This window comes from Myripristis murdjan, chromosome 5 (assembly GCF_902150065.1).
Source record: "Myripristis murdjan chromosome 5, fMyrMur1.1, whole genome shotgun sequence".
Lineage (NCBI taxonomy): Eukaryota > Metazoa > Chordata > Actinopteri > Holocentriformes > Holocentridae > Myripristis > Myripristis murdjan.
The window spans coordinates 16,513,015-16,525,482 of record NC_043984.1 but is presented as its reverse complement, the minus strand read 5'-3'; the positions used below and the strand labels follow the sequence as shown (position 1 = coordinate 16,525,482).

At 38.6% G+C, this 12,468-nt stretch overlaps 1 protein-coding gene across 1 annotated transcript; it reads left to right on the top strand.

The window, feature by feature from the left end:
* Positions 1 to 598: 598 nt before the first annotated feature.
* Positions 599 to 8,345, top strand: LOC115359241 (somatomedin-B and thrombospondin type-1 domain-containing protein). The gene is made up of 6 exons (XM_030051604.1): positions 599 to 626; positions 927 to 1,079; positions 4,044 to 4,235; positions 4,387 to 4,465; positions 4,614 to 4,796; positions 8,188 to 8,345. Exons 1-6 carry the CDS (start codon positions 599 to 601, stop codon positions 8,303 to 8,305), a joined length of 753 nt encoding a protein of 250 aa, XP_029907464.1. The 3' UTR covers positions 8,306 to 8,345.
* Positions 8,346 to 12,468: the final 4,123 nt, after the last annotated feature.

Here is a 12,468-nt window from a genome sequence, read left to right as displayed (position 1 = left end):
TTGGGTTAAAATAAAACCCAAGTGAAAATAGTATTAATCAAATTGGATAACTGAGTGAATGGCTTATGGTCTTACGATGGGCCCATCTAGACTACTGATCAAAAACAGGCATCAATTGAACTGTCACTTTGCTTTCAGTGATGAACTGTCATTGCATATAAAACCATATTCATCAGAACAGGACAGAAAGTCACCAAACTACCAGGAGGGTAACACTGTTGGCCAGGCAGCTGACTTCTTGTGGAATGTGGGAGCGATAGACTACACAGCATTAAAGATGGAGCATTAAAATATTGTTTTGTTTTGTTTTTTGTTTTCGTACATGATGCCTGGGACAAGATCAGCAAGGTCTCCTTATGACTGCATTCAGTAGGGTGTATGGGTTGTATGTATGATATAAATGGTTGAAAATAGACATCCTCTAGAAGTCAGTAAGGACTTTCTCTAAGTAATAGTAATTTGGGCTTTTCCTTGCTTAATGGGTAATCTTACATCATAACTTAAGACTGATTATTGGCCTACTGCTTATTGGTAAAATGAAAACTTCCCCTTAGATCCTCCAGTGAAACGGTCCCTTTAAGAGACACAGAGTTGACACATGAATAACTCAGGGGCCTTCGGCCTGAGTGGGTTGCAGTGACACATACTTTACCACTGACCTAACTGACCACAGATCATAGAAGCAAATGGAGAAATCCAACAGACTTTTAATTAACCTTTTCACAAAATAATTGGCTCTGCTCAGGGCTGAAACAAGGATTACACCTGGATTACTCAGTGCACCACACACTGAGTGCTGGGGCGGCACTGCCAAGACACAGAGGTTGTGCAGGTCATCATGACATCAAGTTGGGGGAACAGTCCCATTGCTTTCTTTTGTCTTTGCTCCTGTTTATTTCTCTGCCTCGTCTGCCCATGTGAGGCAGGCTGTCGGGAACTGGGGCTGTGTTGCACCGGCCGAAACTCTTCATGCATCAGTAGAGGCTGGAGGTCTGACCGGTCCTATGGCACCTGCTACTGCGACCAGGCTTGTGTCTCCACCTTGGACTGCTGTCATGATTATGAGATTTTCTGCCCAGGTAGGCTTCACCTAGTTTAGAGAAGAAAACTTGGTTAATCAAAGGAAGTGTTTTTCATGGCTTTATAATGTCGGGTATTAAATGAGAGATTTAATTCGAGGCTGACCTTGATGGAAAGTGATTTCCTCCCTTTTTTATTAAATAAGTACTCAAGTACTCAGACTCCAGGAGATGAGATCAGAAAAGAGACTCACATAAACCAAAAAAGAAAAAAATATTATGGGTCATTCTTAGGTGCCAAAGGAGACATGATGGGTTTAAAAGTCCCCCACCTACATGGTGTATGCCCATAATGAAATGGTCCTCTTATCAAGTCACAGGTTCAATGTGATAACTATAGTGTGGTCTGAAATGAGGAACAGATTTTTTTGAATTCACAAACACTCATGTGGTGGATGGGGAGGGGGCTACATTTGCTGTGATGCCCTGTTGTCATGGACATTCAAAGTAGCTTTGAGATATTTATCAATCTTATCTATTGTTCACCTAAGTCAAATAATATTTTAGCAGTTTGCTGATTTTTTTTTCACCTCACCCAGCATGTCAGTACCCACTCATAATTAGGGGCTTATACTTGATTCAGTTTTTACGCATGCCTTCTCTGCACACTCTCTAACAGTGAGAGAAGCTGCTGCTAACACCTGTTATTTTCTCTTTGAGTCTTCTTTCCATATGTTGCCTCCCACCTGGTCAGGTAGTATCCATTGTCGCATCTTAAACAGTCAGTCAGCTTAAAAATTTTCCTCTAACTACATCGATTTGTTATGCTCCCTGCTTCTCTGCGGTAACATTGATGATGGCTTGTTTTAAAGATTCAAGCACTTCTATACTCAATTCCATTGCCCCCTTTAGAACTAGGTCCATTCGATCTAGACTGTGGATGAATGAAAGAGGGGTGTCACAAGGCTGAATGGAGATGGAAAATTTTGCGTCTCCATGTTGATTTACTTTAAATGACAAGTTATTAATTTCTTTCAACAAAGCAATTAAATATGCGAAAGCTACACATTTTAGAAAATTGATAATTTCCAATAATCATAACCTAAATTTCTATTTAATATTATTGATAAATTGGTAAATCCAGCTCTGTCTGCTGCCTTGTCTCCCTCTGTTGAGCTCTGTAATTAACCCATGGCCTTCATGACAGACAAGATTAATAGAATGAAAGCTAATATTACCCCCTTGGCCCTTTACAGCCCATCAGTTACCTGTTCATCTCTCCTGTCACCGTTCACCCCAATTTCACTGCAAGTTACTGGATATATTACCTTACACACTTATCCTTCAGCCCCCTGGATGCTTCCCTCTAGGTTTCCTAAGGAGCTTATTGAGTCTTTTGTTCCCAGTCTTCTTTGTGTAATTAATGAATCCCTTACCTCTGGCAGTGTACCTAACTTTTTCAAACAGGCCAGTGTTCACTCTCTTGAAAAAACCTGGCCTAGATCCTTTCCTCCCAGAAAATGATCAGCCAATCTCTAAACTTCCCTTTACCACCAAAATCCTATAACAATGCTTCCTTTAAATTGCAGGAAGTAACTGATAATAATAACATGTTTGATGAATTTGAATCAAGGTTCTGTAAGCCATATATCAATTTGGGACAATTTGGCCATCAGTCCATTCTAGTGCTGCTTGATTTAAGTGCTGCTTTTGATACAATGGACCACACCATCTTAGTGGGTAGGGTTTGGCACTGGGCTAATGCTACTGGTAAAGCCCTAGACTCATTTACTTCTTATTTATCAAACAGGTCAGGTGCTGCCTCCATTGTTGACTGTGAGTCTGCATCAGCTCCAACTTGGAGCGTCCCACAGGGTTCTGCTCTTGGTCCCATTTTATTTTCCTAACACAATTCCACCTTGATGTATTGTTCATAACTTTTGTGTGTCCTATCACTGCTACATGGATGATACACAATTGCACCTGTCCATCAACTCCAGTAATCCTGGTGACCTGTCCATCCGTAGTGACTGTTTGGGTGCAATAAAAGAAACGAAGGCCTCAACTTCCCCCCTCCTCCAACTCAGTAATGACAAATTTGAGATTCTGGCTAATGATCTGATTCACCCAGCAGGATACACTTTCAATTTTATTGGTCTGCTTGCTAACTATATTAAATCCACTGCCAGAAACTTTGGTGTTATTTTGGACTATCAATTAAAATTTGATATCCGTGTAAATAAATTGATTCAAACTTGTCTCTTCCAACGCAGATCAGTGGCGAAAATTAAATCTGTTTTATCAAAACTGTCCTTAGAATTTGTCATCCATGCTTTTAATTATACCCAGGCTTAATTACTGCAGCTCATTGTTTACTTGCCTTTGTGACTCAGTCCTGCAGCAACGCAATGCTGCAGCCATTCATATCATATTTTCGCCATTCTGGCTTTTCTCCATTGGCGACCAATTAAATTTAGAATGGGTTTAAAATTATGGCAATTACTTTTAAAGCTCTTAACAGTTTGGCCCCTCCTTACATCAATGAACTCTTGCACCCCTATGTCCCTGCAAGAGAACATAGGTCCTCCAACAAAGATTTACTGGTGTTGCCACACACTAAATGGTCCACAGGGGGTGTCAGTCCCTTTTCCTTCAGGCCACTGTGCCTCTGCAACTGTCTGCCTCCCACTATTAGATCTGCTGCCTCTGTTACTCAGTTTAAAAACTCTTAAAAACACATCTGTTTAAACTAGCATGTTTCATTTACATGTTTACTCATATTTTTTATTATTACTTTTTTCTATTATTATTATTATTATTATTATTTTCATATATTTACATGTTATGTTAAGCACTGCTAAGCACTTTGTAACCTTGAAAAGTGCTTTATAAAGATTTGAAAACTAGTCTGAAGGAAACATGCATTCAACAAGATTCCTATATGATGTGCCAACTCTGTGATGCTGTCTTTGATTTTGCCTCAGCACTGGTGTCTTTGTTTGTACTGTCTCTGTCTTATGTCAGCGGTATCCTGTGTGGTGAGTGAGTGGACAGAGTGGTCGGGCTGTGCTGAACCATGCAGGGCTACCATACGCAGGCGTACGCGGACAATCATGCAGGAGCCACTCAATGGAGGCAAACCCTGTCCCCATGTGGAAGAGAATGCTGGCTGTGCTGAGTACCGGTCCGAGCAACAGCCCTGTCGGAAATCGCTTGGTGAGAAAAATCCACCTTGATGCTTCTTTATGACCATCATTGCCTAATTTTTCTTTTAACAATGAAATTTCTAATTTACGAGGCCCTGTGTTGCACAATATTGACCATATAGTCATATGATCTGTTCTTATGATGAATGCTTCTTCTTCAGTGCCAGCTCTCATTACCACGGGTGGCTATGGCAACGCCAGAAAGAAGAGAGACATCCCTGACAGCGGTGACGTTACAGGGTAATCCATCCAGACAGTCAGAAATGTGTCCTTAAATTCCTTTTGACTCTCATATATTCTTAAGTATTAAAACCTTAGTGTTTGTCTGTGTAATCTTATGTGTTTGTGTGTGTGTGTGTGTGTGTGTGTGTGTGTGTGTGTGTAATAGGTATTGTGTCCAGTTCCAGTTGACCTCTCTGACAACAGGGTGCCAGCGGAGTGTGGGCCCACACACCCAGTGGATGCAATACCTGAGGGAGGGACACCATGTGTGTGTGGAGTGTCAGCCCCCTGCTCTCGCCGCTGGACAAAAGCACTGTGCTGGAGATGGAGAGGAAGATGAGGAGGGCAGGTGAGAATGGAGGAAAGAGGAGAGGGAGAAGTAGAAGTAAAAAAAAAACATGCTAGTCTGGACACATTATCACCTCATGCCTCATAATCTTAACAGGTCATTTCAGTGTGGCTCAAAGGGCTGCGAGTTTAACTGGAATCAAATACTCACCAACACTCACATACACTGCATCTTGAAACTTTAAAGTGTCTGTTCTGATTTTTAATGTTTGTAGATACTAAATTTCAGAGCACTGTATTTGCAGTTACAGTGGACTGGAAAAGTTTCTTTCTCCAAATATTTTCAAGAACACCGTCATTAGAAGGTGTAATACATTTGAGATTGTGTTTTGTGCAACAGCAAAAAACTGTATTCACTATGGCCTCTAACACTTGTACAGTGAATACAGTCATTTTTAATGTCCTGAACAGTGATTCTCAGACATGAAAGAAAAAAAAAAGTCCAATCACAAGACAGTAAACCTTCCTTTTCATAAGAAGGGTTTCACACTAACCCTAAGTACAGTTGGCATTAGATAATTAGCTAAATATAAAGTAATAATATATTAGTGTAATTACAGCCATAACTAATTCATTGTCACTATAAGTGGTGTGAATTATTTGAAAGACCTTTGATATTATTTTCCAGTTCAAGTAGCTGTATCATACTTAGAAGTTGCAGGGTGGAAACCAGCTCAATTAATGATATAATTCCCTATGAATTTAATTACACCTGCTCATCTTACAAACACCTTGGCCCCATTCCATTAGTCATCTCATGCTGTGCTATCCTCAGCACTTGAAGATAGGACACATACCTCCTTTACTGCTCCATAATTACTCTGAGCAATGAGTAATAAAATATTGTAGAGAGTGCAATTTTATTCATGAGTTTAAATTCTTCTTATATTTGTTTACATAAACTTAGCTTGTTTCTCTTCCGTGGGTGGTGCGCAGGAAATTACAAACACAATCACAATTCATTCTTAATACTACTATATGCTCCTTAAATTTACATTGTTGAGAAGAAATGCTGAGTAGAAGTCAACATGGGCATATTTAAGTGGCTAATGAAACCGGGTTCTTTTATATTATTCATTAATTTAAAGACAAATCTCAGGCACTGAAGCTTCATACCCCAAGGGTAATTGTGTATTTTAAGGCAATACTTTCTCATAAGTTAGGTTTCTTTTGCACACCATTAAAACTATGGGGCAACTATCGCTGCAGCCATTCAGTGTCAATATTTAAATATTTAAGTTGTCAGGGGAAAAATCCCATACAGTCCAGTGTGCAGTCCTTTCAGCAGATTTTCCCCATCGCCACCGCAGATATGTGGATTTCTCATGCACAAGCTTCTCTGGCTTTGCCACCTTGTGTGGCAGATTTAAAGACCAGATCGCAGTCTCTGTGGAGCCATTCACAATGTAGCAAAATCCTGGAAGTGCTCACTGTCAGTTGATAATATTACCTTAAACTCAAATGGCAGCCATCCAAAATCAGAATATAGCACATCTTTCAGACAATCAGGAGTGAGAACTGCTACATGTTCAAAGAGTCCCATGGACAGCACCACTCTGCTCTGGCTTCTCTTGTCACAGGTGCATCATTTAAAGTAAAAGAGGTAAGGCTCCCGTGCTTTGCTGTGGTACTTTCAAAGGTGTTACTTATTGCAGAGCAAAATCAGAATAATAGGTAAAGAGCCACACTTAAACTACTGAAAGCCTTGTTATAGAACTTAGTCCATTTTTATTCTTACATAGTGCAAGGTCAAAGATGACAAACTTAACTGTGAAAGCTTCATCAGGTTCAGCTTGATGAACCTGATGAAGTGGTGACACACATCATTCTTCACCATGTACTATATCAGAAACAATTCTTTATATACCTATTAGTCTTATCTTTGGAAGTGTTATTAGATTTTTGATATTGTGGAGACATTAGCCAAATGATGCAATGCCACATGAACTACACCTCCAAAAGATATGAAAGACCTCATACATATTGGCTAAAGATGTATCTCACAATGAAAATGACAACTTATAGAGTTACTTTGACTTACTGGGAAGTTATGTGTATTCATGATGATGTACAAACATTAAAATATTGACAAGAGATTATGGAAGTTGAACTTTAACATAAAAGTCCCCACTAACCCTGGGTTTACTTGCAGCTTGTTGCCTTGGTAACACTGTGGGAGGAATAACTTGCCTTGCATTCCATGCCTTTTATTTCTTGGGCTTTGGAGAGGTGAAACTTGAGCGAATATAATGATGAGGACATTTCCTCCCTCTCTTGAAGTGGAAGCGCTCTCCACAGGCTCCAAACTACAAGGAAGGCAAGGATATTAATGTTGTTCCGGTGGCAAATTCTGCTCCTAAGCAGAATTTGCCACCAGAGCTGAATTCACAAATTCCCTCTGTGTGGATGCTGGAGCTACAAAGTATGCATCAAATATTTGGAATTAGCATGGAGCACCAGAGAGAATGATCTATTTTGGACGCATGGATGATTTGATGTCTTTGGGAAGGCTGATCTCCCCAAAAATTGTTGAATTTGTTTACCGAAGGCTATGACATTGGACCTCACCTTGAGAACTCTTCAGTATTGACTGGGGACTGCATTGCCCACTGGACTGTTGTCTACAGGCCCACCCGATTTGAAAATAGGTTCTGATTTTTCTCCCCAACAACTGACTTATGAAAATATTGTTATCGGTCTCTAATTGTTTCTGATTCATTTTGCATGTTTTCTGTTGTTGGCAAACTCTTATCCTCGAGCCAATTATTTCAGCACGTGAATGCTGATGCAGATAGCTGTATTAACCCATGCCTGACTTTGTGCTTGTTATTTCCCAACAAGTCATTTAAAAGGATTATGCATGCTGTCTAAAACACACATGACCAAGACCAACTTGGTAGAAAAAAATCACCTCAATAAAAAGTGTTGGTGCATGACTGTTCAGATTGTCTTTGCTTGTTGCAATTTAATCCTTTTCCAGCAGCAGTCAAAATGGTGGATGCACACATTACTTTGATTCAAGCAATACATTTCTATGTCCTGAAACTGGAAAGCAACAGAAAGCAATATTTAATTCTATTCTTGACCAGGTTGTCACCACACCGCTCTCAAGGCAGTAATGATAAATTATTTAATGTGATTCTATTACTAAACAGTGTTAGTAAACTTAAACTGGACTGTAGTATGAAGTAGAAATTAATTATGGGGTATTAAAATCAGCCGAGATCCCTGCAGAATGAAGCACTAAAAAGAACCTGCTCCTGTCACAGCTCTTTTGGTTGAGTGATGACAGCGAGGGCTACCACTAGATGGCAACGTTGTACAAGATGAGCTGCACATAAACAAACATTTCACTGAACTGCATCTCTAACTTATTCTTCCCTCATTCCTAGGAAACAGTCTCTCCAGTGGCAGGCAGTAGGAAACCCTCGGTGCAGGGGGGTGTGGAGACGTGTGGGGAGGCTGGAGGCCTGCTCCTGCCCTACGGCCAACAGCTTCCTCTTCATCTGACCTTCTCCCTTCTTCTTTCACCCAAATGCAGCACATATTCACACAGACACACACATATATAGAGAGAGGTCTGCAATTATTATTACAAATAATGGTCTGCATAGTCACTGTGCCTCTCATAATTGAGACTGCCAGTCTGATCATAACGAACCAGTCACTGGCATCTGATCTGTGACTCTAAATCGATGCTATTTCTTGTTAAGTCTTGATGAATATGGCTGCATGCCTCCAGTTTCTCAACATAATGCTGTAATATGTCAGTTTAGTCATTTTATGATAGCTACTAGAAAAGATGTGATTTTTGCCCCCCTCAGAATTTATTAAATCTACTCTTCCTCTCACAAAAAAAGTGTTAATACTCTGCATTTTTGCCAAAACACATTTCGGTTTACCTCAAAAGCCCTTGAATTACTAATTAAATGAAAGACGGCAATGCATAATCAAAATGTTAATTAATTAGATTTATTTCGTTTTGAGTCATCCAAGGGAAATGTTGCCTTTCTAAAAGAAATAGAAATATCTTGGGACATTGAGACACTTTTTTTTTTTTTTTTTTTTTTTTTTTTTACATGACAAGTACTGGCTTTGTGTGAGTCACATCCAGTCACAACTCCAAAGTTACAACATGCATTGAACAACAGAACATTTATACAGAAACAACAGCATAGAAAGTCAACAGGTAAAAAGTTTTTACAAAACAGACAGCCTCGGGACCTACAAACAACATTGTATAAGAGCTGGGAAACGTCATTCAAATTTCTTTTTTTTTCTTCTTTTCTTTTTTTTTTCAATTCCCTGGAAACGATGTACTTTTACAAAGACTGATGGCTTAGGCAAGGTTGGGGTCAATTCAACTGTGACTTTTCAAACATAGAAAAAATATAGTTTATGTTTTGTTTTATTTATTTTTTTATTTTTTTACTTGAACTAGAATTTATTTGTCTCACGTTGTAATACTGGTCTTGCTCTTCCGTTTGCTATCTTTTGTAAAATCTATTTTACTCCATCAAGGTATTGAAGATGAATCGACCCCAACCCTGAAATACAGTGTTAAATTCAGACTGTTTGGAATTGGGCTACTTGCTAAATCAGTGTTTCTAAAATTGGGGTTTGGAAACTACCATGTGTCCTTGAGAGGCTCCCATGGGCTTCTAATAAAACTGAAAGAAGGTTGAACCTCTTTACACTTTAATTTAGCAGTTAGCACAAAAACTGGACTCTACCTGTTTTGAGTTCCTCTGTATCTGAAAATGCTCACCCAGATGCTTTTATAGTATTTGGGGATGCTTGGAATGGAAAAAAGTTTGAGAATCTGTGCTCTATATTGGATTTTCTTCTTATTTTTTTAATCAATAAAATGAGAAATTAAACAAGTCACCTTGATTCTGTTTTTGTAATAAAACATGATGTAACCCTTACATTTATAGCTGAAGTTCTCCTTCTCAGGGCTGCAGTAAAAGTTAAAGCTCTTTTGTATTTCTAGACAACTTGATATTTGATGGCTCAATCAGAAATGGAGGGAAGGGCTGGTTTCTAAAGTGCCCAAATTAAATGGAGAGAAAGATGACTTGTAAAAATAAATTAGTATCTGTGTGTATGCATGTGTGTGTGTGTTTGTGTGTGTGTCACGGTGTTATCATGTCACAGTATCACAGTCTATCGATTCAGAGCATCATTGTTGATGTTCCTTTATGCTACCTTCACTAAAAACTCAGGAGTATCAATACTAGTGTCAGAATTTCAGTATTGTGTGTGTGTGTGTGTGTGTGTGTGTGTGCACGCATGTATGTGTGCATGTGAATCTTTGTGTAATATCATGACAATACTTAATTTTAGTTCTCTGCAATAATATTCACTGCCTATTCATGAAATATTGATTGTCGTCATTTAGAGAAATTTCTATGAAAAATGGTCCCTGACTACCTTAACACAGAAAATTAAAAGCTTTTGCATGAAAATAAAAGTTAAATAAGGGGACAGAGGTTTATATGATGCTTCATGGGGCATAGCTTGACATGAGTGGCCTTTAGAGCTGTGAAAAAATGAAACATAAATTGTCCAGTCTTTTTGGTGCTCCAGTTCATGAAGAAGGCCATGTCTGACCTACAGAAGAAGTTCATGCACAAATCTTAAAATTTTAATTTTCCATCTCCCCAGACATTTAGCATAACATAGTTGAAGAGGTTGAGATGTTTGACAAACATAGGGCTTGACGTTTCATGAGCTCAACACATACACATATACAATAATGCATTGTTAATTGCAACTGATACTTATTTGTTTTATTTATGATTTTAAGAGGCTTGCAATAATAAGCCTCAAACCTTCAAAAACTAAACCATATTAAGATGTGACAGACTAAGCTGCATGTATACCATGTTATCTTCATAGGAATTAACCTGTGTCACTCCCACTTGATATGTGATATAAAAAAAGTACATTTTTAAGGTGGAAAACACATATTAATTGAAGAACATGGAAACTATGAATGACTAAGCAGGCATTAGAATCATGACAGTGCAAGTAAATGGTTACAATCTTGTGAAAGTGTGGGGATCAGTAACAGGTCCTAAAAGTTATCCAAGCTGGAACCCATCCAAGGCCATTCAGAAAATGCTAAAATAATTGCAGTCCATTGATGTGCAATATATCTCCTCAGTTTAAAAGTCAAGGTAATTTCATTTTTTTCCCCTCAACTCTTGTTTACAGAAGACACTTATGTTTTTAAAAACTTTTGAGCAGGAATTTTTTAGGGGTAATTTTGCTTCTAATATTGGCAGGAAACCTTTACAAAGCAAAGAGCACTGATCTCATGGAACTGTCTTGGTAATAGTCAGCAGATCAAAATACAAGAGGCAGACACAGTAAGGCAGTTTCACCTGGATACAAATAAGGAATGTTGTGATACAGTTAAGACTATGATTAAGGACAACGTTATTTGTCATTGTAATACCAGTTCAAATCAGCCATGCTAGCCCAATTATTTGATATGTGCTAATTAGGTTTCATATTACGGTCCTTTCACGCGCCATCCATCTCTCTCCCTTCACTGCTTTAATAGAAGCTACAAGCCCAGAATTAATGATCTGTTGAAGTAATCTTCATTTTTCAGATGAGTAGGATTCTCCTGGTATTACTGTGTTACCGCTGTACATTACAGTCAGAACCACAGAAACAAAGAAACAATGACAGACTATAGCAGAGGACTCTAACACTTCTAAACCAGAACACTTCCCTTTACACACACATTCATACCGGAAGAGGTTCATCCTACTCCATTAAGCAGTAGCCACGCTGCTCTAATGGCAGGCTTTACAGCAGTCCCTCTATCCCTCTTCTGTAGACCTTTCTGCACGCAGGCACACACACACACACACACACACACACACACACACACACACACACAAACTCAGCCTAGCCTCTCCGCCTTGCACATTTATTGCTATTCCTTTCACACCTCAGCTCCTCTCACTATGGGAGAGCAATATTGGCAACGTTACAGAAAACGGTTCAACATGGTGGTTCAAAAAAGGAAATTAAATCGGAATTTTTGATGAGATTTTTAATCATAACAGTAAAAAAAATATGTCAATCGTTTTGTGACCTCGTTTTATTGGAGCCATATTCAACGCTTAAACCTTTCGCCATGGTTGTGATCACTGCAGCAGCAACAGTGTTAGCTGATTCATAGTTGACTACCATATAACAGGCAGTTCATGGCCAACAGTGACCCCAGTTAAGTATCTTTGCTTTTATATTTTTTGCAGGGAAGTCATATTTAACATGTTTTTTGTTTTTTGTTTTCTATACTGGTCAAAAATTCACATTCAGGCTTTTACTGCTTGTCAGTTTGCTGTGAGAATTTATCTAGTTAACATTTCAGTTCTCATACAGTACTCTAGTTAACTTTATAACATTTTATGAAAGTTTTGTGGAATAAAGAAAAAGTTATATTAAAAAAGACTTTATGAAAACTACTTCATATGGATTTTAAAAGGTTGGGGGAGGAACAGTGACTAGTAGGTAACCAGATTGAATCTTGATTTCACATGAGTTTACTGGCCTTAAAAACATCTGAAATGTATGAATGTGACATATGTATGTAAAGAAGACATTATCTATATAAAGAAGATGTTCTTTCATCTTATTTTTCATGGTTCAGA